Source organism: Lonchura striata, chromosome 9, assembly GCF_050655825.1.
Source record: "Lonchura striata isolate lonStrDom1 chromosome 9, ASM5065582v1, whole genome shotgun sequence".
In the NCBI taxonomy this organism is placed as follows: domain Eukaryota; kingdom Metazoa; phylum Chordata; class Aves; order Passeriformes; family Estrildidae; genus Lonchura; species Lonchura striata.
This window is the reverse complement of record NC_140711.1, coordinates 5,921,706-5,946,826: the sequence shown is the minus strand read 5'-3', so window position 1 is coordinate 5,946,826 and position 25,121 is coordinate 5,921,706. Positions and strand designations below refer to the sequence as shown.

Here is a 25,121-nt window from a genome sequence, read left to right as displayed (position 1 = left end):
CCAGGCAGTCCAGGAGAAACACAGAATGGTTTAGGTTGGAAGCTTACTTTATTCCAACCTCCCTGCCATGGGCAGGGGACAACCTTCCATTGGGCCAGACCAGTCAAATCCCTGTCCAGCCTGACAAAAACTGTGGGAAAGAGCATAACAGGTTTTGCTGACATCCACTGCTCTGCCCATGTTGACAGAAAACATACTTTTGCTGTAAAAGGTCATTAGCTTAGCAACGCTATTTACCTTTAGAAAATCCTGACTCTTTTCTGATCACCACCTGCTTCATTTGGATATAAGAGGGCCTAGGTTATGAGACACGTATCAGTAAATACGGATATGATTAACACCAAGGAAGCCAGAAGATTAATGACTCACTTCCCCCTGTAGCAGAAGGGTGACAGTGTGGTTTTCTACAACAAGCCATAAATTACAAAACAAACTTAGCACATAAAATGGAACCCCAAAACCAACAAAACCCTTCATGTTACAATAGAACAGTTCAGCTGGAAGGAACCCAGGACAATCATCTGGTCCAACTGCTTTGACCAGTTCTGACCAGGGCTGCCCTAAAGTTACACCACTGCTCAAGTGCCTCTCAAACACTGACAGTCTGACAGTCACTGACATCTCTCCAGGAAGTCTGGTGCAGTGTTTCATTATATGCTCTATAAAGAAACACTTCCTAATGTCCAGCCTGAGCCTCCTCTGGCCCTGCTTTGAGATCAGCATTCCCATGAGATCATCACTTCCCTCTCCATGCCCCCTCCTCAGGAAGCTGCAGAGGGGGATGAGGTTGTCCCTCAGCTTCCTTCTCTCCAAGCCACACAAACCCAGAGCCCTCAGCCTCCTCCCAGGTCACATCTTCCACCCCCAGCGTGGTTCTCCTCTTCTGGAGACACTCAAGCACGTTCCCACCATCTCTAACGCTGGAGTGCTCTGGGTGAGGCCGCCCCAGTGCTGAGCACAGCCAGGCCATCCCCTCTCCTGGCCCACTGCCCACGCTGTGTCAGGTGTCCCCAGGATGCCACCTGCCCTCCTGGCCATGGTTCCTGCTGAGCTGCTGCCAACCAGCAGCCCCAGACCCTTCCAGAGGGCAGCTCCCCAGCCACTCCTCTCCCAGCTTACGCTCATGCTCAGCCTTGCTCCACCCTGGGTGCAGAACCCAGCACTTGGGCTCAGTAATTCTGTGCCACTGGCACTGCCACATGGTGCATCTGTGCAGATCCCTCTGCAAGGCCTCTTGTCCCTCCAGAGAGCCCACAGCACTCCCAGCACAGTCTCAGAGTGGTTTGGGTTGGAAGAGACCTGAAACCCCATCTCATTCTACTTCTCTGCTATGGGCAGGGACACCTTCCTCTAGACCAGGTTGCTCCAAGCCTCATCCTTTTGGATTATTACTCCAGGTTATCCCAGATATTATCCAGCCTGGTTGGGAGGGATCATTTGACACCTCCCTGTGAGACCAAATCATGATTTGCTGGGAAGAACAGACTAGAAATCAAGAAAGCAGGAAAATACTGGCATGCCTAGAGCCTGCCCCTGATCAAGCAGGAGGGCTGGGATCCCCTCCCTCATCCTGGCTGCTGCTATTTCTCCTCCAGTTAATAAAATCCAGAACTGGGCCTCCAGCATCCTCTCTTCTCTGGCCAGTCTTTCCAGCACTGCAGACCTGTACATGGGACAACACTGATGCTTATTTGGGAAAGCCTGGAGGTGGCATTACTAAAGAGGGCATAGCCAGATGCTGCTGTGGGCTTTGGGATAAGTGTATTAAATAAAACAAGTGAGGAAGTGTCTCAGGTTTAGCTGGGTGTGTATTAAATTACCATCTGTTAAAGGTAGAGCAGTTCTCTTCTGTTCATTGGGCAGTTTTTGTTTATCTCTTCTACAACCAATCCTCCCTCCAGGAGATATCCTCTGTTAATGGGCCACTGAGTGTCCCTGCATGGCTGAGAAAATGCCATCATCCATGGGGAGATGTTCCGCCCAGGGGAGGAGCCAACATTCCTACCTGGATCCAATCTGACCTGGGAACAGCACAGCAGCCTTTGCCCACTGCATTCCCAGAGGAGCAGCTTTCTTCCCCCTGCATTCCCAGAGGAGCAGCTTCCTTCCCCCTGCATTCCCAGAGGAGCAGCTTCCTTCCCCCTGCATTCCCAGAGGAGCAGCTTCCTTCTCCCTGCATTCCCAGAGGAGCAGCTTCCTTCCCCACTGCATTCCCAGAGGAAGACCAGTTTTCCTCTGAAGGTGGTGTAGATCACCACCACTGAAGCTCCAGAGGAAAACTCCCCCCTTGTGCAGGATCCCTGCTCCAGCAGAAGCACAGCTGGCACTGCAGGAAGGCTGCAGCCACCATGGAAAGGGACTGCTGCCACCACCCTGACCCACAAGGTGTCAGGTCCTGTTTTGACTCTGGCAGGTTTTTTGTTTGGTTGGTTTTTGTTCGTTAGCTTGTTTTGTTGTTGTTTTTTGTACTATTGCATTTGTATTTTAATTTTCCTAGTAAAGAACTGTTATTCCTATTCGCATATCTTTGCCTGAGAGCCTCTTAGTTTTTTCAAAATAATAATAATTCAAAGGGAGGGGATTTACATTTTCCATTTCACAGGAGGCTCCTGCCTTCATTAGCAGACACCTGTCTTTTCAAACCAGGACAGGAAGAGCAACGCTTTCATTTGGAAGACTTGCATCCACAGGTTCTCCTGTATCTCTGATGCTTCAGAGCCTAAGTGAGCTTCTCACTTGCACAGCCAAAGTGAGAAAATGCCTCCTTTGGCTGCTGTCACTCATAAATCAGAGCAAACTCAAGGGGAGAGAGAGTTGGAATATACAAACACACACAGTATCTTTGTGTTTAGTTTCAATGTTCAGATTCAGCAGGAAACCCAGCAGTGTGTTCTTCAGCAAGAGCAGGCACTCCCCAAAACAATCAACCACATTCCTTTACTTGTTCCATCCCACTAACAAAACCAAGCACGGAGCACTCCATGTGCTTGCTGATCCAGTGTGCTCGTGGCTCAAGTGCAGGCACGGAGCTGGAGCTGCCCTGCTCTCCTGGCTCCTCAGCCCGTGCTCCTCTCGGGAGCCGAGGGCAGTGTCTTGTAGGGGTTGAGGATGCCTTTGGGGTCCAGCATGGCTTTGAACTGCTGCATGAGCAGCACTGCCTTGCGTGGCTTGCTGTACTCAATGAACTGCCTCTTCTTGAAGCCCAGCCCGTGCTCTGCGCTGATGCTCCCGCTGCATCTCGCAGTCCACTCGTACACAAAGGGCTCGATGGCATCCAGCAGGGAATGGCTGTAGGACTCCGCTGTGATGTTCAAGTGCAAGTTCCCATCTCCTGGAAGAAAATATTGCACAAGTGGGTCTGGGAGAAAAACCTGGTGGCCCTGCAATGGATACTCATTCCTGGCTCCTTCATGTTCTCAAACAATAGGGTCTTTGTTAGACTGCAAACTGTGCAAAAAGGGCAAGCTGCTCACTGTCCTACAAATGTCAGCCTCACTGTGCACAAATAGTTCAAATAGTATCTTTTCTTTTCCATGCTCCTAGTGCAATATTTGAGGAAGTGTTCTGAGTTAAGCCACTTTCAAACTCCGACTTTTGTGATTTTAAAATTCCCACTGTGCTGCATTAATGCTTGTGCCACCACTGTGATGCAATGTCAAAGACTTCCCCAATGGCATTTCATAATGATCATTAGGTTCTAACATGGTCCTTCATCACTTTTTCTCTCCCTATTATGTTTGTGCAATGCTCTAAATGCACTTTGGCACTGTATCAATAGAAAAAAAGAAAGCAGAACAATTTCTCTTTTTTGCCACTGTGTGTGACAGTATTTGTTTAGGCACAGAGTTGCTGGGTACTCCGAAAGACAAAACACACAAAAATAAATAAAACTTACTCATCCTCCTCCTGCATCGTAGCACAGAACCCTCACAGAACACAGCTTAGTCCTTAAAGAGCTACCAACAGGAAGTCTTTGTTATGCAACGTGTCTTTCAGATGATCCCTAATCAAATGTGCTTAAGAGTGCTCCTTTGTAACAGAGCAGCTCTGCTAAAAGATCAGTTTATCTGCTTGTGAGATCAGGTTACTTTCCCAGCTTGCTGACAAACCTATCAGCCTTTCTGCGCATTTACCATTATCACTTTCTGTTAGAGGGTTAATGGCTCACAAAAAACTGATTTCCAGTAGGATTAATCACTTTAGACAAGAAAGTGTTTATCTGCCAAATGTGTCTAAGTACATTAACCAAATTGATGGTCCAACTGAACAAATTACATATTTAAATAGGAAGTACACAGCAAGAAGATACAGATGACCAGTTCCCTGGCTCATTGGCCAGCAGCCTGCCATCAGTATATGGAAAACAGTCTAAAAGCAGTGAAATTCAAGCACAAAAATCCTAATGCACCCTCCTTTTCCACAGCCCTCAATTCAAGCCTCTCACCTGCAGCACAGAAGGGCCATCACCTCCTTTCCCAGCACCTCCACTTACCCAAGTGGCCATAGCCCACCACGTTTTTGGCGCTCTGGCCCAGCCGAGCCCTCATATCAGTCACGAGGTCATAGAGCTTTTCCACGGGCAGAGAGATGTCGTACTTGTACACATAACCCTCGTGAGTGAGGGCCTCGGTGATCCTCTCCCGCAGGCTCCACAGCACCTGAGGAATCGAGGACCACAGAAATCCATATAAGCCAAGTAGCTCTTGGGTTCCATGCATACACCAAACCCAAGTCTGAACATTTCCCTATATAAAACACAAATCCATGTCAAAGAGATTTGTGGGAGAGGAAACACGGACTTGCCTTTATTTTCTTATTGTCCGTTGCCACAGTTCCATCAGTGACCAAACCAGAAGCCATGGCCCGTTCTAGGAAGTTGTTCAATTTTTCTTCATCGTGAGTTGTGTTGGAGCCCGAAGTTTCAATTAAAACATAAAAAGGGCTGTCTGAGAATGAGGGCAAACAAAGTAAGTAGATGCCCTGAGGCAAAACAGAGGAATTCAGGGCAGGTTTTGGAGCTTTCCCCACATGTTATGTGCCCAGACTCTCTGGTGCCAGAGAGGACACTTCACTGACATGCTAGATCTTTTATTAAGCAACCACTTTCCAGAAAGCCAGCAGATCTGTGAGGACAAATACAAGTAAGAAGTCTCATCTTTAAAGATAAAAAGTGTTTGGAATGGATATACTAGATATGAGGGAGGCCCACACAATCACCAACCTTTTAAAAGTCAGTGAGTCAACATTTTAAAATGAGTCACTTTTTAAAAGTGTTTAAAAGTAGTCTAAAAATCCCCAAGCAGTACAGTGCCCCTTTCTACACTGAGAGTATCACTGGTACCTGCCACTGGGCTGGACAGCTTGAGATATCTCTCAACCAATTCCATGCACTTCTCATCCATGAACTCATAGGCAGACAGGATCTCGCCCAGCATGGCTCTGCAGGTTGTGAATGTTTCCAGAACCTTGGCAAAACTCTGACACCCTTCGGGCAGAACAGAGAGAAATCAGGACCAAAAAACAGACATGTTCCCAAACTCTCTAAGGTCTCTGAGAAGTAAAAAAATGACAGTGAAGGCTCCCCACAAACCACTCTGGACCTGCTGAGGGACACTCAGAAGGAGCTTTTAAGCAGCCTGGCCACATACTCTGCTGATCAAGAGCCTGACCTGCAGACATGATTTCTCAGCTTTGCCTCATCACTTTGTCACTCACCTGACTCCTGGATGGTGGCTGCCTCTTGCCCTGCTCATCTCTTGAACCTGTCAGACCAGGCCCTCCCTCACCAGTGAGGGGACTGTCCTGCCTGCCTCCTCACCCTGCTAAGCTCCTGGCTCCACCTTCCTTACAGAACAAACTGTCCTTGCAGCTATTTCAATAGATATCAAATATCTGCACAGGTATTTTAGCACAGAGCCCCACACTATTTCCCAGAAACCAGTTGATGCTGGCAGTCCAGCTCAGGAGGCTGAACAATGCTTTCTCCTCTCTATCTCTATTCCCAGCCTTGGAATTCAGGTGTGAAATCATTAATATCAGCTTCTACCTAGGAATGCCACATTCACAGCCTTAGGCTTCTGAGGACAGAGTATGGAGACAGCAGTGATAACTCCCAGGGTCCCCTCGGATCCGATGAAGAGCTGCTTCAGGTCGTAGCCCGTGTTGTCTTTGCGCAGAGAGGTCAGGCAGTCCAGAGCTGAGCCATCAGCCAGCACCTGTGGGAACACAGGGGCCCAGTCAGAGCACCTGGGTAGGACTCTGCTGGCATGAACTTGCCTATCAGCAAGCTGATGGGAAGTGTCACTCCCCTTGAGCACCTGACACATCTGCAGCCCATTCCCACACTGCTCCTCCATTCCCAGCTCTTCCCCCCGCTCTAAATCCTACCCAAGTGGTATAGAGTAGATATTTCTCCTTCCATCAGGACAAATAATAACAGAATATCCGGAATGCTCTGCTTTTCTTACTAATGGTGGAGAATTCAGCCATTCTCTGCAGCCCTAGCTCCCACTATCCAGCAGAAGCAAGGAAAGCTACTTGAAACAGTGAACAGTTAAGCAGACTGAAGTGAACCCTCAGCCACTTGAGCCTTAAATTAAGGCTGAGTATCTCCAAGACAGGTTATTAAAAGCTATTTTGACGTTAGAGCCAAACTGACCTCAGACAAATGCTCTCCTTTCTAAGCCTATACAGTAAAACAAAGCCAAGCTTCTGTTCCCTGCCCAAATTTTGCCCCCAGACGTGAAAACTTTTAGAACTCCTAATCCAGCCTTTACATCCCAAGACCTGTAGGACAGGAGCAGCTGAGGAACAGCAGAGACTCTAGGACACAGCCAGTAGCCAAACGAATCAGAAGCAGACAGCTCTGTTATAGGGTGGGCTTTAAACCTTAAGATAATCTTCAAAACCCCGTCCAACACAAACCAGTTTGTGATCCTATGATTCTATTAAAATTCAAGTGAGCAGCCACTAGAAGAGAGTGATGCAGGATGGATTTAGCAGAGTGCTCCAGAGACCCAATGCTCAGAGGAACTAATTCCATATAACCTGGGATGTCCAAACTTCTCCCTACCTTCTTTTCACTTGTCTGGATTAGAAAACCACCTAACACTACCTCTGTCATCAAGCACTGGAAGTCAGGAAGCTGGAAACTGCAGCAGCAATAACATGCTACACACATGAAGACGTGCTGACCCTTCTCAAAAGAGTCCAACAAGGAAAAGATAAGAGCGGAAGGCTGGAGAGGAACTTGACTGTGTGCTGGACAGTGAGAAGAGCAGGAAGCAGTAAGCAGCAGAGGATTAAACAGAGAAGGGAACTGCCAGGTACTCGCCTTACCACTTCCAGGCCCAGCACGGTCCCTCGCAGAGAGCCGTATCGCAAGAGCCGCAAGCCTCCGGCATTGGTGGCCACGTTCCCCCCGATGTGACAGCTGCCTTTGGCTCCCAGGTCCAGTGGCATGATAAACCCCTGCTCCTCCACATACTCACTGAGCCTCTCCAACACACAGCCTGCTTGGCACACAAGGATTCCTGGAACACAAATGCCATGCTACAAGCTGATGGGTGAGGAGAAGGTGCCTCCTCAAGAAGCAGGAGCAGTATGAGCAGATGCAATCACCACTTCCTTCAAAACTTCCTGGGATTCAACTTAAATGTACAAATCTGTGCATGCTCCAGGGAACTGCCCTCCCCATGCTTCGGGGAGCTTTGCTATTGCCTCAGTATCTCGTCATCCACAACTCTGGACTGGTAAAACACAGCAACATGAAGTGTGTCTCTGCTCGTTGTTCTCCCTCTCTGAACAGAGATACTCACACCAGCCTGACCCCTAACCCCCCCAAAATCCAAACAAACCTCCTTATGATGCTGCTGGGCTGAACCCTGCTGATCCTGCTGCTATCTGTTCCCAGGAAAATGTCTGTTTTGCAGCCTGGGGCTCATTTCTGTGCTTCACATCCCTAGAATATTTACCAGACACCTTGTCAAAGCTGATGATCTGGTTCATGAGAGCAGTGGAGAGAATGATCTCATCAAAGACAGGAACGCTGCCACCAACAAGGCCCGTGTTTCCCCCCTGAGGGTTCACTGCCAGGTTCCTCTCATAGCAGTACCTGGAAGGAAGAAGGTTTCTGAATTTTTATGCATTTAAAAGCCATAATCAGTCTGTCAGAGAAGTTTCACCTCTACATGAATGTCGACTGTTGTGACAGTGCTCCTTGAAATTAAGCAGCATTTCATCAAAAGATTAAATAGATGGAAGGAGAGTTTCAATGACAAAGTGAGAAAGTGCAGCTCCTGTCTGAACACAATCGCAGTGCTGAGCAAAGAACCAACACCTGAGGTTAGCCCCCTGTGTATCTCCACATCTGGCACACAACAACTGCCTGGAAAGCCCTGCTTATGTTTCTGCAGAAGCTGCTTCTGCAGCAGGCTGTTTTAACAGCTTGGGCTCCCCAGTGGGCTCTGACAGCCAGCCTCTGGCAGTGGTTTCAGACACGACTGCCCTCCTCCTCCCAAGAAATTAATGCCCTGTAGGCAGCCATATGTGCACCTGTGCCTCAGCTGCTCCACCTGCCCTATCCCTGCCAAGCACCACCCACCACATCCCCTCTGAGCTCACAGCAGCTCCTGCACAAGGGATGGCACAGACCCCACAGCACCAGAGCTCCTTCAGAAGCCTTGCCCGCCCTTCCTGTGCTCTGCATCCCTGTTTTAACAGAGCCAAGAGCACGCTCCTGCAGCTTTCAGCTCCTCAGCCAAACACTGATCTGGCACAGCACTGCCCAACCAGAGCTGTGCTCACACCAGTGTGGATAAAACAGACCCTCCAACTGCCTGGTTCTGCCCTAACCTTCTTTACCTTTTCAAACAGACCCTCCTGAATCTTTCACAAAACTTCTCTTTTCTGAGCACCTGTACAATACCTAATTTCAGCCATTTATCAGAACAGAAAAATCATTAAGAAAACTGCCTCAGCAACTCCAGTGCTTAAGCAATGGGTGTCTGAACACCTACCTACAAGCTCCCTTCATGCACCAGATCATCCCTGACTCAACCCAAGTCTCCTCAGCACCAAGCCCAGCAGAAAAGGTGTGTGTTACCTGAGAATCTGAGACACCTCTGCCGTTGTCTGGGGCTTCAACACCAGCTGACTGCAGCCTGCAATGAAAGCAAGGGACTCTCAAGGCAAGCTGTGGCTCTGCAGAGGTCAGAAAGAAACAGGTGGGAAAACATAAGGTGGGAAATAACAATGCTCCCTCCACCGTTAGGCATTTCAACCACTTGGACAACAAACATTTCAACAGCAGCCTTGCCCTTTGAGCCCTGCAGAAAACTTTGTATGTACAGGTAGACTTGACTGCCACTGGGGGTAATGGGACAGAGTTTAAATTCTCATGCAATCTTTGACAGAACCAACAAATAATTCACAATGCTTGGTTTAGAATCACAGAGTCATAGAACGGTTTGGGTTGGGAAGGACCTAAAAGTTCATCTCATTCCATGGGCAGGGACACCTTCCACTGTCCCAGGTTGCTCCAAGCACTGTCCAACCTAGCCTTGGATACTTCTAGGGATGGGGCAGACACAGCTTCTCTGTGCCAGGGCCTCACCTCCCTTACAGGGCAGAATTTCTTCCCAATATCCCACTTAACCCTGTCCTCTGGCAGTGGGAAGTCATTCCCCTTTGTCCTGCCACTCCAGACCCATATGAAGAGTCTCCCTCCTTTTTATAAGCCCCCTTAAGGTACTGGAAGGCTGCAGTCAACTCTCCCAAAAGCTTTCATATTCTTTTCTGAGGTTCAATCAAAACTGTCAGCTGAATCAACTAGTCTCAGGAAAAAAAATAATTATTAAGTTGGAGGGTTTAGATTTATTTTTAAATGAAAGCCTATAAGTTTACAAGGTATCAGGTGATTTTTAAAGGAGTAATTTTATGAGTAAAACTCATTTTGGAGGGGAGGCACTCAGGTGGTCTCTGGTGAGCAGTGACAGGACCCGAGGTGACCTGGAGCTGTGCCAGGAAAGGGTTAGGGCGGGTATCACGAAATGATTCTTCCTCCAGAGGGCGGTCGGGCACTGCCCAGGGAACGGGAGCTGCCCGAGCTGCTGCAGCAGCATTTGGATAAGGCTCTCAGGGATGCACAGGCTGGGGCTGTGTTGAGGGTCAGGAGTTGGACTCGCTAACCCTCATGGCTCCCTCGCTGGGAGGAACTGCGAGCCGTCCAGATGCGATCCGCCATAAACCAAGATCCCCTTTGGCAAACGTTGCTCCGGCGCCTAGCAGAGACACGAGGGATCTTTCGCGGCGCAGCTTCGCTCACCTCGCACCGACCTGAGCCAGTCCACGTTAAACGCCTCCGCCTCCTCCTCGCCGGCCAGCACCCTGCCGGGCATGAGGCGCTCGAAGAAAGCCACATCGCGCTCCTCCGGCCGGGCGAAGGGCAGCCGCCTCACCGCGTACCTCTCGCAGGTCCGCACCACCTCCCGGCAGCCGGCACAGCCCCGCAGCACGCCCGGACCTCTCCCCTCCTTCCCTCGGCAGCGCCTCAGCCAGGCGGCCCCGCGCCGCCACAGCGCCATGGCGAACAGCCTCATTGGGCCCTGAGGGGGGAGCGCAGCGGGGGAAATTCGGGATTATCCCGGGAAGAGCGGAGATTCCAAGGACGCTGCTGCGTGTGCGCTGGGAGCGCCGCGCGCCTCACTCCGAGCCGCCAGGGGGCGCTGCCGCCCGCCCGCGCTGAGCGCGAACGCGCTCAGCGCGGGCGGGCGGCATCGCCCCCTGGCGGCCGGCGGTTGCAACAGCACCCCCCTCACACATTTATTTCCCAAAAATACTTTTATTTATAATATAATCCAACATCTCCAAAAAATACAGATATACTTTTTTTTTGTTTGTTTTAAACTTTACATTCCTCACATTTTTTTTTTTTCTGTCGTCTCAGTAATTGGGTCTCGTCCAGTTTGGATGAGCTGCGGTAAAGCCGAGCCCCCCTCTGGCGGGGTTTTCGGGCGATGTTTATTGGGGCATTTCTTTAGGGGGATCACCCTTCTCCGGGAAATATTTAACACTGTACATTCAAAAGTCAGAAGGGTTAAATCTTTTAGTAAGCAAAAGTGAAGGCTGCTGGTATTTCTGTTTACAAGGAGTCGTAAAAATTCTCTACGACCAGGTGTAAAGAGGGCAGGAGATGCTCCTGAGCCCATCCAAGCCCTGAACTGGCATGTTCCCAGTGGGAGAGTTTATTGCTGGTATCAGATCTCAGATGCTTTACACATCACAGGCATTGTAAAGAACAGGAGAATGTTGTACCTCAAACTATTTATCATTCCTAGCAAATTATCCTTCCTTTTGAGGGCTCTACCTTCCAGAGCTTGGTTTCCTTTTTGCTTTGCTGGTTTCAAGTGGAAAATGCTCTTTGAAGCCCCAGTAGTACTTCTAAAAAATGTGTTTTGTTATCCTACCTGACCAGAATTTTAGAGCTGAGGGAAGTCGGCTCCACACTGGCTCACCCAGAGCAGCTCTCTTCCCTCATGGCATGTTTCCAGCAAGATCTCCAGAGTGGAATTTTGAGATTGTTTCAAATCAAATGCTTAATCCACAGCAATACCAGTACTAACATAGCTTAGGAAAAACAGGAAAAGAAGTTGCCTACAATACCATTGGGTGGGAAGGGGAAAACAAAACCTGGGACAGCATCAGCATGGTTTTTCAGGACACAGCAATGCTCCAACTCAGCCCAGTGCAGGGGGTGAAGGAGGAGCAGCTCTCACCCTCTGGGGACTGGATCACAAGCTGGCTCAGCAGGTATCACATTTGCTCTCATGAAGAGGCAGGAAGAAGAGGTCTCGTTGAACTCCAGGTTTCAGTGACTGTGCTGTTCCTCCTCCTTCCATCCAGCACTCTGGCTTTGATTTCCCTGCCTGCTTTCCCTGTGCCACTCTGAGGCAGCAAGGACAAATGTGCATCATTTTCATGCACAGAACTGTGGGAACTTCATCTCTCCGTGATGCAATGTAGTAAAGACACCTGCAACATCACACTGGAAATGACAGGACCCTGAAGACAGGGATTTTTTTCCCTAAAATCCATCCTTTTTTCCCTGCCACAAATCAATGTTCATGGAAAAGCTGCCTCACAATTGAAAGGTTTCTTCTACATCAGCAGCAGGCACAAAGCCTGACAGAGGCAGGAGAGGTGGCAGGAGCTGTGTTCTACTTCATTGCAAACCACGAGTAAGAGGCTCAGTGTAACAGGAAAAGCCTTCTTTCCTTTGAAAACAGGTGCCAGAATCTGAGCAGAAGTATTTTTAACCTTCTGTGCTGTTTTTTTCAGCAGAAGAAAAGTTTATCTATCTGGGAGTTTCTTTATGGAAACTCCATAAACTCCAGACTCCTTTCCAGCAGTCTGTACCAAGAGCTCCTGCACACTGGTATGGAAAGCAGCACACAGCCCTGCACAGAGCTGCCACCAACACCCACCAGGGACCAGAGCCAGCAAAGTTCATGAGTTGGGGCTTTGTTTTCTTCCTTCCACCAACAGGAAGGGAACCTGGAACACATTTCCCCACTATGTTTTTACTGAAGGCAGGTAAGCCTCATGATGCAGGAGACATATGAAGACAAGAGTTCTCTCTGCTCTTCCCTCAACTTCTGTATCTCAGAGGAAGGAAAAACCAGAGACTTGCTTTCCAGCTCCTGATTTCCTCTCTCTCTTCTGCTGCAACCACTGACACTGTGCTAATGCAAGGATTCACATTCATCATCTGAAAGACAGCTAGAGAAGTCAAGAACATGCAAATGTGGCCCATTAAAAAAAGACAAGAAGCTCTGTTACAACATTCCTGATGGCCTTCTTCAACAGCAGAGCCACGCCATCATGGGAACAAACAATATCCTCATGGAGCCTTTCCCTAAAACCTGATTTACCCATGTGCCACACAGGCAATCACAGCTAACAATTCAGGCCTTCATCTTATTTGGTGAATAAATCCGACTTTCTCTCTCTCCAAGAATACTGTAGGTTTCATCTTCACAGTGATGTACTTAGAGAATCTTCAGGGAAATGGAAACAGCCAGAAAAGGCAACAACCTCCCTCAGTATTATTGTGCAAGACTAACATAAATAAAATCTCCGTGGCAAAGGGATTTGGGACTCCCTCCCAAAGTCATTGTTTTAGGAAAAAACAGGAATTTCAACTGGCCACTGGATAATTAAATATCATACCGGAAAAAGATGGAGGATAGATTAACAAAAATATTCAAAGGTAATATTGCAACATGAATGAAGGAATATATTAAATTCTTCTTGCCTCGACGGTGTATCCCCCTCTAGTCCTTACTTCTTTTTCTTTCTTTCCTGAACACAACGAGGACAAAACCTGTAGAAAAGCAAGAGGCAGTAATTAGCTCCTGGAATTAACAGCACAGAGCCCGAAAGCTGTTTTTAACATTTGTGCATAATTAAGCCGGTTTCTGGCAAGCAATTTGTTAATTTGATTAAAACAGCCCATTAAATAAAGATAACAAGCACGTAGTAAAACCCTGGGAAGTCTTCAAAATTTGCCTCCAGAGTGAAAGGAAGAGTTACCTGTGTCTGTTCTAAGCACAGTCACAACTGACAATAGAGCAAACCTCAGATGTAGAATGTTCATGTTTACACAAGCCTCAGGTCAAAGCCTCCTCTGTTTATCAGGCAGTCTTGCTCCCATCAGTACCTAAGACTTCTGTGGAAATGGACTTTAACAAGAAGGTTTGTCTCCTCTCTTCTACCCTCATAATAATCCCCAATCACAGAGGATGCAAACCCTCTGATGAGAAGAGCCAAGCTCCTCTGTCAGGGTCACAACAGGGTTTTTAATCCTTGCTAAGGCAAACTGCAGCCTGATAAAAATCCCAAACTGAATGCTGTCACACTCACCATTTCCCTTTTGGTTTGGTGGTCAGGTCCACACATGCAAAGTGGAACCACTCGATTGGGCACTGCAAAAGAGAAAGGGAAAACCCACAGAGGAGATTCTTAGTGGCTCACAAATATTCCCATAATTTGGAATGAGCTAACTGAGCAAGGATCCCCTCCTTGGACTGTACAAGGGTTGGGAGGCAACAAACAAACACCTCAAATGCTTACATCTGGGTTGTCACAGCCAATCATCTCTCCATAGGACACCTGGTGACACAGGCAGTAGGTGGGCTCGTTGGGATCCACTGGCATGTCCAGGACATCCGAGGGATGCACTGACAGGATGGTATCAGCAAACTCAGACCTGTGGGCAAGGACAGAGTCAGGACAAAACACTTCTCAACTGCAGACAGCACTGTGTTACAAGGGAATGGCTTCCCACTGCCACAGGGCAGGGCTAGATGGGATACTGGGAAGAAATTCTGCTCTGTGAGGGCAGGGAAGCCCTGGAACAGGTTGCCTGGAAAAGCTGTGCCTCCCCCATTCCTGAAGTGCTCATGGCCAGATATGGAACAACCCAGGCTAGTGGATGGTGTCCCTGCCCACTGCAGGGGCTGGAATGCGATGGTCTTTAAGGCCCCTCCAAACTCAAGCTATTCTGGGATTTGGTGTTTCCAAGATCCAAATCCTACTTTGGAAAATTAGTGTTTTACATTATCTTCCCTAAACCACACCAAGGCTGTTTTAGAGCCTATATTACATTACCACAATCCAGTAATTAAAATAATATGGTAGGCTGCATCAAACACGATATGACTAGAAAGAATTAAGAGAGGGATTTGGAGCTGTCATGAGTAAAGTAACAGAATTATCATACAGATCACTCCTGGTTGTGGGTAGAATAACCTGTTTGGGTTTTTCCCCAGTCTGATTCAATATAGATTTTTTTCTCACTGTCAGGCATGAGTGAACCCTCTTACCCTGACAGGGATGTGCTGATATGCCAGTAGCAGTCCACAGAAACTATTTTTAGTTTCCTGCCCTCCATTTAGCCACCTGAAAATATCAGAATGAACTGAGCCCCTTTAATATAAATGCCATCTCAGAGAGGGGACATGCTGTCCTCCTTGCCTCTCAAAACCAAATCAGACTACTCAAGGCTACTTAAGACACAATCCTTTGAAAACAACTCCCCAGAATTCTCCAAGATTCTTAGAACAGCAGCAAAACATCAGTTTCTGTCCTGATGGCCAAGTGAATTTCTTTTACCATCAAGACCACAAGCAACTGTTAAAAATAGCCCTGTGACAAAAATCAAAGCAATCTTCTCCAGCTTGCCAACAGCAACAGGGAGGCTGATCTTGTCCTTCCAGTCATAGTGTTCCAAGCATGCTGAGCTTCCACATGCCAACCAAGGAGTTAATTAACAATGCTGGCCTGTCCCAAGCAGGACATTAATGAAATGGAGTAAGACCAGAACACTCTTAACACTGCTCACCATCTGGACATGAGTCATAAATAGGGTAATATGAGCCTGTGGAAAATTCATGAAGTGTCAAGCCCAAGGCCCTGGAGTTGTGCCTGGCTCTGCCTTACCCTCCTTTGAGCTTCTTTTTCTTTGGTGTATCTTCTTCAGATGTTCTCCTGCCTCGACCACGAGAACTTCTTTTGTCTTTCTGGCTTCGTCCCTCTAGAAAGGAAAAACAACCCCATCATTTCAGCCTGAGCTGCAGAAACATCCCCAGCTGGTGTTCTTTTGATGCAGTTACTGTCTTGAAATTCCTATTCCATAGGTAATTGAGTAATCCTTAAAATATATATAGTTGAATACGCTGACTGAAATGCATTTTTAAGCCACAAATACAGCAAATTAAATAACAACTGAGCACCAAACCCGTGTTTGTAGTTTTGACAATAAAGCACTGCAGTATGACAGGAGAGTTCATAAACAGCATCACACTTGATTAGACATGCAGTATTTCTTTTTTCACCTCAGTGTACTTTTAAACACAGTTAATAGATTACTCAATAACTAACATAACTTTTTTCTCCGCCTCCTTGCTCCTACCCCTTATTTCATTGTTCAAAGTCATAAAGCTGTGCTGTGTTGCTGTATCCACATTCAAATGTCACTGTAATCACACAATGTTTCAGTATACATGACAGAAAATAGCACCTTCTTTTAATTCCTAATTTATCCTGAAACTAAGACTGTTATGCCAGTGCAGTTTTGGCACAGCACCCTCCTTAAAACCAGCAACAACCTCAGGATGAGACAGTGACAGTAACATTTATCTTCCTCTCTTGCCTACTGTAAGCATTTTGAAGAGCATTAAAAACAAGCAGAGAACAACACACTTTCCTTCCTCCAGAAGGAACAGCCTATTTTACATCTCAGCCCTCCTGCTTTGATACTCTAAGTGCTGGAAAAGGCTCCCAGTTGTGTACAATTCACCCACTTTTCAGGCTTCGGGATCCAGGGGTTTCAAAGTCGCTGCCTTCCAGTTTATCTTTGAGATCAGCTTCAAACCGCGCCAAGTCCGCGTCCAGCCGGCGGATGTGCTTATCCACCTGCACCAAGAGGAAACCACAAACTGAACTACAAAGAAACACCCGAAAAAAAGAGCCCCAGACGAAAACAGGAAGGGCTAAAACTTGGCTGTTATCAGCAGGAACAGAGCGTGGTGGTGCAGAGTGAGGCACGGAAGGGGTACAGGCTGGGAAAAGGGAAATGGCACAGGGAGAGGGAATGAGGGAGGCAAAGGCACAAGGACCCCGTCCCTCCACAAGCAAGCAGAAAGGAAGGAAAAGAGAGGCAACAGAGAGTCAGAGCAACTCACACTAATGATTTTCAGAACAACACAAGATGAGAGGTACTAAAAATACTGGGTTTGTGCGTGTGATTTTCAGAATCCAGAGACAATCCTTGAAATGTGTTGAGCAGAGCAGTTAGGGGTTTGCCCTGGTACTCCACTGTCATGTGGATCCAAGTTTAACAATAAATACAGGCACAGGCTGACTATCATCAATATAAATTATCTTGTACTACCCTGGCTGCAATAAAGTGACTTTCAGAACAAGGATTTCAAGCCACCACCCCCAAACTGTGCTGCTGCAATAGTTTGTCATTAAATGAGTTCACTAGTTATCTAGGGCATTGATATTCCTGGGACATAATTTCCTTTTTTGAAGTATTTGATGGCAACCAAACACCTACTGCAGCTGTAGCAAAACCCCAAGCATCTCTGCAAGCCGGACAACAAACACTTAGTACAGTCAAAAGAATTCCCCTCACTCAACTTTCATCCAGGGGGTAAAACACGTGCAGATAAGAATAACTCAAGGGACAGAAGGAAAAAAAATAGTGGAAAGCTGCATCTTAAGAAATGAGGTTTTCTCTCAAGGTCCATTGAGGAAATTTTGATGTCCAATAAACCAAGGCAAATGAGCAGAATTCCTGCTGTTTCTCCACAACACACTACAACAGCTGGCTTAGAAAAAACAAATTGTTTTCAACTAAGTGTGCCCCAAATAAATTATCAGTGACATAGAGCTGCTGGGGAGGAGGGAGTGGGGTAAATTTGCTGGCATTATCACATGGCAGACAATTACTGCTGATAAAGCCGCCTCCAAGGGGGGGTAAACTCACTAATTCTTCAGCAAAAGAGAAACCTGGTGCCAAAGGAGAGAGCTTTTTGGGGATGGCAACAGAGAGAAATATAAGATTGAGAACTAATAATTTGTTTTGGTGAGAAATTTAAGTCAGAAAGAAAAAGAAGTGAGGGAAAGCTGACACTGTGAAGCATCCCCACATGCACCACTGCAGAAGATGCCCATTTTTCCATGGCTCACCATCTCATAGGTCTGCATGGCCAGCTGCACTTTGTCATCACTGTACTCCTTACACTTGCTGTAGGCACTCTGGATCTTTCTCAGGTGCTCCACTCTCTCCTCAGGCAACATGTTCTTCACAGACTCGATGTAGGCTGCTGCCAGGCTGTCAATCTCTGCTTTCTTGTCTGGAAAAAAGAAAAAAAACCCAAAAAGCAGGTATTTTTGGTTTTCTGTTTCCACTTAGGACACCCTTCCTGACAGCTGTTATGCTGCCCTCAATTCCTTAATGCATTTTCCTTTTTAAAAACAACACCAGTAAGTTAAAGGTGTTTACTCTTTGACACTTGTGGTGTGAGTCTTTTTTTCTCAAATGTCCTACAACTAACTCAGAAGTTAATGCATAGTTAATTCATAGATAAGATCAGAAACAGAACCCATGGGTTCACAAGTTTCAGCCTCTCTTCCCACATACAGAGCATTTTACTTGTTGGGCCATCACTTACAGCTCTGATGGCTCAAAATTAGAATAATTAATGCACAGCCAGATACCAACAAAAACTTCAAAAAGGAAGAAAAAATCGTCCTGCAAGGCACACAGAAATTTAGAATTTATTAAATATGGAAACACATGGAAGGAAAGCCATCCAAATGGCCACTGAGTAAAGTGATCACAGAGCTACGAATTTAAACTGGAAACAAAACCAAGCCCTGCCATGTGAGCTGTGTCCTCACAGGAAAGAGACACCCACTGCAGAGCGCTCAGCCTGAGAGAGAACAGTCACGTCCTCTGGATCCCAGCCTCAACTGGGCTCTCCCGGCCTTTGCTTGCCCAAACACCTGCACCCACCTTCTGTTCTCTGATCCAGCTCCCGCATCAGCTGGAAGTTCCTCTGCAGCTCGCACGGCAGATTCTCAATACCTACAATGAAAACGCCACTAAATTCTCTGAGCAACCTTATCATTGGAGGGTGTCCGTGCCCATGGCAGGGGCAGGAACGAGATGAGTTTTAAGGTCCTTCCCAACCAAAGCCAGCCTGCGAGCCACGTACCGCCAGCCGCCCGTTCGGCTCAGCCGGCCCCGAGCTGGTTTTGGGGCTGGGCACTGGGCCGGCACCAGCGGCCCGGCCGAGGGGCGGCGGGGCCCGAGGGGCAGCAGGACCCCCACCCCGCCAGCCCCCGCCGCCGCCATGGCCTCACGCTCCCGCTCCCCAGCGCGCACCGCTGACGTGCCCGGCGCCGGCTGATGACGTAGGCACCGTGCCGCTCCCCCCACCCCTCTGCTCTCCCCGTGGCGCAGTTTTAATTCCCGCGCTGCCGCCACCGCCGCCCCCGCCCCAATCATACCGCTCCCGCCCCGTTCCCCGCCCCGGCCCCTCGGCCGCCGCCGCCCCGCGCTCACTGTCCAGGTAGTGCTCCAGGTACATGGCCGTCGCCATCTTGCGGCCCGCGCGCCGCTCCCCGCCGCCCGCCGGGCCCGCATGACAAGGCCCGCGGCCTCATCCCGTATGCACGGCCCGCGCGCCGCCCATTGGCCCGCCGCCGCCGCTCCCGCTGCATATTCATGAGGGGCGGGGCGGGCGGCGATTGGCGGGCGCGGCGGAAGGGGCGGGGCCGCACGGCGCGCGCGGGCATGGCGGCGCGGCGCGGGGCGCTGATCGCGCTGGAGGGCGTGGACCGGGCCGGCAAGAGTACCCAGGGCCGGCGGCTCGTGCAGGCCCTCAGGGACGCCGGGCACCGCGCCGACCTCCTCCGCTTCCCGGGTACGCCGCACCGGGCTCAGCCCGCCGAGGGCCGGCGGAGGGAGGGGGCGGGGAGCACTCGCAGCTCTGGGCGGGCCCCGCGTTTGAACGGAGGGACCGCCCCAGCCCTGACCGACGGACCTCTCCCGCCCTGGCCGGACCGCCCCAGTCCTGACCGACAGACCTCTCCCACCCTGGCCGGACCGACCGCCTCCCACCGCACAGATGGACCCCCCCACGCCCGGACAGAGCGGCCGCCCCTCAGGCGCGGTGGGCGGATAGATTCCTCCCTCCCGGACGGACAGACAGACAGACGCGCATCCTGCATGGAGACAGCTCCTTCCCGCGGCCTGTCACAGGCAGGGAAATCCAGCCCAGTATGGACTGACCTCCTATATATCCTATATATATAAATAAATATCCCCCCTCACCCTGGACAGAGCTCCTGCCACCCCTGACGGACAGACAGACAGACTCCCAGCCTGGATGGACTGACCTGGTCCCTTCAATGACAGACAGACCCCAGAGTGATGGACACCCATCTGGGAAGAGCAGACTGAAGCAGCCTGTGCATCTCCTGTCTTTCCTGCAGACAGAACCACAGAGATTGGGCAGCTGATCAACTCCTACCTGGGCAGGGAGAAGAACCTGGAGGACCACACCATTCACCTGCTCTTCTCTGCCAACCGCTGGGAGCACGTGTAAAGATGATGTTTGTTCAGTCGTGAGAGAAAAACGGGTGGTGTAGGATCCCACGGGGTTTGAGTTTGCAATGGGTACACAAAGTACAAGAATGTGATCCTGTTTAGACAGGAGAACAGGCTGGAAATGGTGTCATAAGGACTCTTACAGCTTTGGATTTAATCACAGAATCCTGGAATGGTTTGGGTTGGGAGGGACCATAAAGCCCAGCCAGTGCCACCCCCTGCCAAGGGCAGGGACACCTTCCACTATCCCAGGGTGCTCCAAGCCCTGTCCAGCCTGGCCTTGGACACTTCCAGGGATCCAGGGACAGCCACAGCTTCTTTGGGCAGCCTGTGCCAGGGCCTCCCCACCCTCACAGGGAAGAATTTCTTCCCGGTATCCCATCTAACTCTGTCCTTGTAATCTTAGATCGGATCCCACAGTTTAGGGTTTTTTTGAAATCATTAATGCCATGTGCTCCTGTGCTGTACTGGATTAAAAAATTGGGCAGCTGGGACTGAACCAGTTAGACTGTGAATTTACTCTCTTTCCTGAAGATACCTTGCTTTGCCAGGCAGTCCCTCTGAGTGACAATGCTCAAGGAATTGTGCCCAAATTTCCCCTGCAGCCAAAGTCTATGTTCAGCCGTAACTGCCTGTCCTTGCTTTAGTCACAGAGTCTGTGTGTGGACGTGGGGAAATCAGTGTTGGCTGTTGTTTTTCCCTGGAAATACAGATTCCAAAATGTTCTCATTTTACAGAAAAGCTTTGCTGGTTCTGCTGTAGTGGCAGTGCCAGTTAAGCTGGGAGAACAGAAGGCACAGAAGTGAGCTCTAAGATGTAGTGTCACGAATAAAGGTGGCAGAGCATATCACAAAATCTGCTCTACCACCTAAAAAGGGAAGAGGACTAAGCTGTCCACGTTAATACAGTTCATTTGTGATCTTGCCTGGAAGCCCTGGAGCTGCCTAGAGCAGTGCCCAATGCTGGCACCCTGAGTTTGGGTGTCATGAAAGGGTATTTGGTCAGTACCTGCTGGAGAATACAAACAGCTCTTCACCTGCCATCTGCATCACAGCTGACCTCCCTTAAGGATGACATACTTGGAGTTTTAGATGAGCTCCTTTCATTTCTGTCACCATAAAGGAGTGCAGCTTTGTTGTTTTATCTCCCCCATGGTTTCAGACCCATGATGAAAGAGAAGTTACACCAAGGGATCACGGTGGTGGTTGACAGATACGCCTTCTCTGGAGTGGCCTTCACAAGTGCCAAAGGGGTGAGTGAGACCTGCAGCAGCCCCTGCCCCTCTCTCTGTTTGGGGATGCAGCTCCAGGCTGTTGGTGTGAATGGCCCAGGGGCCATTCTTCTGGGACACGAGGGATGGAAGTTTCAGCTCAGATATTAACATGGGTCTACCCTTCCCAGAAACAAGCAGAGAAACTTATTTGGTGACTTTTTGTAAATCTGGGCAGACTGCTGGACTGGAAGCTGACCTGACTCTGCAGAATGATTCTGGGAGTTTATTAAAGACTCTCTGTACTTGCTCAGGCTGCTGGCCCATCAATTTGTGGAACAGAACCACATACATTAGAAGAGACCTGTGGAATTCAGCCTCCTGACATAGGCAGACTTGCTTACATCCAGCCAAGGTTAGAGTATCTTCAGGGATGTATATCCATTCCTTTCTGGGTTTTTCTCTGCTCACCTTCAGAGTAAAAGTGATTCTCTTCATTTAGCCTGAATTTCTGGCATTCCCACTTGTGCCTTTTGGTCTTTCCCTGCTTTCAGAGCAAGTCAGTTCTGTCAGCCTCCCCTGGAGCCATTCTGCACAGACACTCCTGTCCCACTCCATCAGAAGTGTCCTGTTCCTGCTGAGCAGCCATCAGTCCTCTAAGAGTGGTCACAGAAGCTCCAGCCATGCTGCAGCACCAGCTGTGACCTGCATTCATTCCTGCCCAAGCCTTTCCCTGCTTCCTGGAAGGACTGAGGAGATCCTGGGCCCCCAAGCCCTGCATCCTCACCTGCATCTTCTCCCACCCTCCTGCTTTCCTGGACATTGTGTAGCTTGAGACAGATGCATTGAAACATTTAGGTGCTAATCAGGTGTCTGCAAAAGCCCCAAATTAAGAGCCAGGATGTGTAACACAAGCAGAGTCACCCCAAAACAATGATCCCAAACCCACATGGGCACAGCAAGGAATGTTCTGCTACTTTCGGGTGGGGGAAGAAGGGTCTCTTAAAGTGTCCACATTTCTTTGAATGTAGCTGGTGACCTGCAGGGCTCAGCCCATGTGGATGCCACCCTTGGGAAGCAGGGATGGCATCCTCTTCTGCTGGAAGGGACCTCCTCTGCTTCTTAAAAAGAATGGAGTTTGGCATGTTTTTCACTCAAGAAGCATTCCCAGAAGAAGGGAGATGTTGATGCCCATACCTAACACAAAAGTCTGCTGACTGCCAGAGCTCACACCCAAGATGTTGTGGCACTTCCAGCTTCTCTTACCCCCTCATGGGATTGAAAAACCCGCTGCACATACATCCCAAAAGTACCCAGATTACCAAGATACAGAACATCTGGGGAGAAACTGGAGGGCAGATGTGCCAGCTCCTCTTAGAGGGATTTAAGATGTGGATGAGCAGTAAGTGGACTTTAGTCTCAACCAGCATCATGGATTCACGTGGCCTGGTGAAAGTCTTCAGACCTGTCAGCAAAATCCAAAAGCTGGAACACTGCATCTGTTGTGTCTGGGCTGAAATTCCTAGGTAGGTGAGTATTGGAAAGGAGCCTGCGTAGGCTCAGGGAGATGTCCATTGCAGCTGTGTGGTGTTTGTGTTTGGGAACAGCTTTCTTTTGGACTGAGCAAGCATTGGAGTGGTAATGGCAGTGTGGAGGCTCAGAATGTGCCTTGGTAGAGCTCAGATGGGATCTGCAGAAGAGGCATGAAAAGCTTGCACTCTCTCCAACTTAAATAAGCACAGGTGGTGCTGAACACCTGACAAAACCTGCTCACCCCCAAGTGAGCAGGACTGAATTCCCACATGGTAAGCTGGGCTATCACCTGTTCAGTTTGTAGCCTGTGCTGAGTTTTCAATTCCTGCCATCCTTGGCTGTTCCTGTCCCACCTCGCTCTCCAGCCAACCTGCTGCCTTCCTGTCTTTTTGTGTCACCTCAAACTTTCCTGTGTTTGCTTGGGGCAGAACTTCGGCCTGGAGTGGTGCAAACAGCCTGATGTTGGACTCCCAAAGCCAGACCTGATCCTGTTCCTCCAGTTAAACCCAGAAGCAGCAGCAGAACGAGGTGACTTTGGACACGAACGTTATGAGAACAGCTCCTTCCAAGAGAAAGTTCTTCAGTCCTTCTATTGCCTAATGGAGGACAAGAGCCTAAACTGGAAGGTGAGGAATTAACTCCAATGGACTTGTCAGGGACTGGGGTGGGCTCTAGTGAGAGCTCCCAAATTTTGCCCGTCACTTCCCTGTGCTGCCCCTTCCCACTTCTACTCAGTGGGACACGTTGGGGACCAGCCAAGGGCACTGTGAGAGGTGGCAGAGGACACTTCCCTGTTCCAGAACACCCTGGTCAGCTCTGTGCACCTGGGATGAATCCCTAGCTTACCTGCCTCTCACACACCCCAGAGTCTGTCAGCAAACAACATGCAGCAGCAGTTTCTTCTGTTTACCTTCACCCACTCTCACATCTACTTCTTAAATGTCTATTCCTACATATTTTGATTTCTCCCAGATCCACTCCAGAAACTGCAGAGAGGTGTAATTAGCTCATTTCAGTACTCAGGAAGAATAACATATTGAGTAATGGGGGGTAAATAGATGTTAACAACAAGGTTTTTTTCATTTCTGTATTCTGTTATCTGTCCTGTATTTTTGTTGTCTTGGAAACAGACAGTGGATGCTTCAAAGAGCATTGAAGACTTGCACAGAGAAATCAAGTCCATTGCAAAGGAAACTATGGAGGAGGTTCAGAATAAACCTTTGGGAGAACTCTGGAAATGAAACTTCATACAGGTCAAAAAAAAAAAAAAAAAAAAAAAAGGAAAGGTCACTTCTTGGATCTTCTGCACTTGGATGACTGTGACATCCCAGCAGCTACAGCTTAGATCCTGTGTATTCTTTTGGGTCCAACATGCTGCTGATGTCCTTTTCATTGTCTATTCCTCCCTTCCAGCCTGCAGAGTCCCTTCTGCATTTTTTAAATGAGTATGTCAAGAGTGTGTATCAAATTCCTTGTCAAAACCTCCCTCTCCCAAGCTCCTGTTCCAGCTCCAGTCCTGGAGTGCAGATGTGAGTGTGGAACCCAGTGCCATCCCTGGACACAGAGTTCCCATTTTTAGGGAACTGCCACGTTTCTGATCATTCTTCCTCTCTAGAAAATGCATCCCCTCCCACTCCCCCATGCTCAAACTAGTTTGTAGAGGATTTGCTAATAAACTGCTCTTTGAAACATCTGGCACAGGGCATTTTTTTTTTCAGTATGATAATTTATCTTCTAGAAGGATATATTGGAGGTGGAAGTGCTGCAGTTCAGGCACTAAATCCAAGGAAAACTGTTTGCTAGAGCTGTGGAAGAAAAGGGAGAGGTGAATTCAAGCCTTCTCCCCAGCTGTGAGCAGGTAAGAACCTGAAATAGATGGATGAGCTCATAGCAAGGCCAGTTTGGAGGACAAGTGGCACATAAATTACTTTAGACTGGCCAAGATGAGAGGAATAGTCACTTGTGGCTCCTGCACACACTCAGTGCAGTTTAAAACCAGACCAGCTCTGAATCACCTAATCACCAGAACAATCTGGAATGTAAATCATTTGCAAAGGACACTGAGAGATGGGCATGGCCAGGGGAGTTCAGGTTTCTTTGCTGCATGTTTGACTCACTTTCCAATAGGGTAGAATGCTCTGATCTCCACTAAATCCTCTCTAACTCAGAGAGAGGCAGGTTGAACTGATTCAGAAG

The 25,121-nt window shown here is 48.8% G+C and overlaps 3 protein-coding genes across 6 annotated transcripts; 1 reads left to right on the top strand and 2 right to left on the bottom strand.

Moving 5' to 3' along the window:
* Positions 1-1,790: 1,790 nt before the first annotated feature.
* Positions 1,791-10,708, bottom strand: D2HGDH (D-2-hydroxyglutarate dehydrogenase). Its single transcript, XM_021545405.4, has 9 exons — positions 10,325-10,708; positions 9,104-9,161; positions 7,974-8,113; positions 7,339-7,532; positions 6,047-6,215; positions 5,342-5,485; positions 4,804-4,946; positions 4,493-4,658; positions 1,791-3,331 (listed from the first exon to the last, which is right to left on the bottom strand). The coding sequence occupies exons 1-9, from the start codon at positions 10,596-10,598 to the stop codon at positions 3,057-3,059; spliced, it is 1,563 nt and encodes a 520-aa protein (XP_021401080.3). The 5' UTR covers positions 10,599-10,708; the 3' UTR covers positions 1,791-3,056.
* A 1,795-nt stretch (positions 10,709-12,503) lies between these two features.
* ING5 (inhibitor of growth family member 5) lies at positions 12,504-19,243 on the bottom strand. Of its 2 annotated transcripts, none has more exons than XM_021545424.4 (8): positions 19,136-19,243; positions 18,584-18,655; positions 17,755-17,921; positions 16,362-16,473; positions 15,499-15,592; positions 14,131-14,266; positions 13,921-13,982; positions 12,504-13,381 (listed from the first exon to the last, which is right to left on the bottom strand). In XM_021545424.4, the coding sequence occupies exons 1-8, from the start codon at positions 19,170-19,172 to the stop codon at positions 13,339-13,341; spliced, it is 723 nt and encodes a 240-aa protein (XP_021401099.1). In that variant the 5' UTR covers positions 19,173-19,243; the 3' UTR covers positions 12,504-13,338. The 2 variants fall into 2 exon arrangements, with proteins under 2 accessions (XP_021401099.1, XP_021401100.1); XM_021545425.4 differs by lacking the exon at positions 19,136-19,243 and adding an exon at positions 18,786-18,959.
* A 108-nt stretch (positions 19,244-19,351) lies between these two features.
* Positions 19,352-24,616, top strand: DTYMK (deoxythymidylate kinase). 3 transcript variants are annotated; one of them, XR_014957288.1, is made up of 6 exons: positions 19,352-19,496; positions 20,068-20,176; positions 21,344-21,434; positions 22,424-22,922; positions 23,354-23,551; positions 24,056-24,616. XR_014957288.1 is itself a non-coding variant. In XM_021545414.4 (5 exons), the coding sequence occupies exons 1-5, from the start codon at positions 19,367-19,369 to the stop codon at positions 24,164-24,166; spliced, it is 639 nt and encodes a 212-aa protein (XP_021401089.1). In that variant the 5' UTR covers positions 19,352-19,366; the 3' UTR covers positions 24,167-24,616. The 3 variants fall into 3 exon arrangements, 1 of the variants encoding a protein (XP_021401089.1); XR_014957289.1 differs by lacking the exon at positions 24,056-24,616 and having other exon boundaries at positions 22,424-22,918; positions 23,354-23,400; XM_021545414.4 differs by lacking the exon at positions 22,424-22,922.
* Positions 24,617-25,121: the final 505 nt, after the last annotated feature.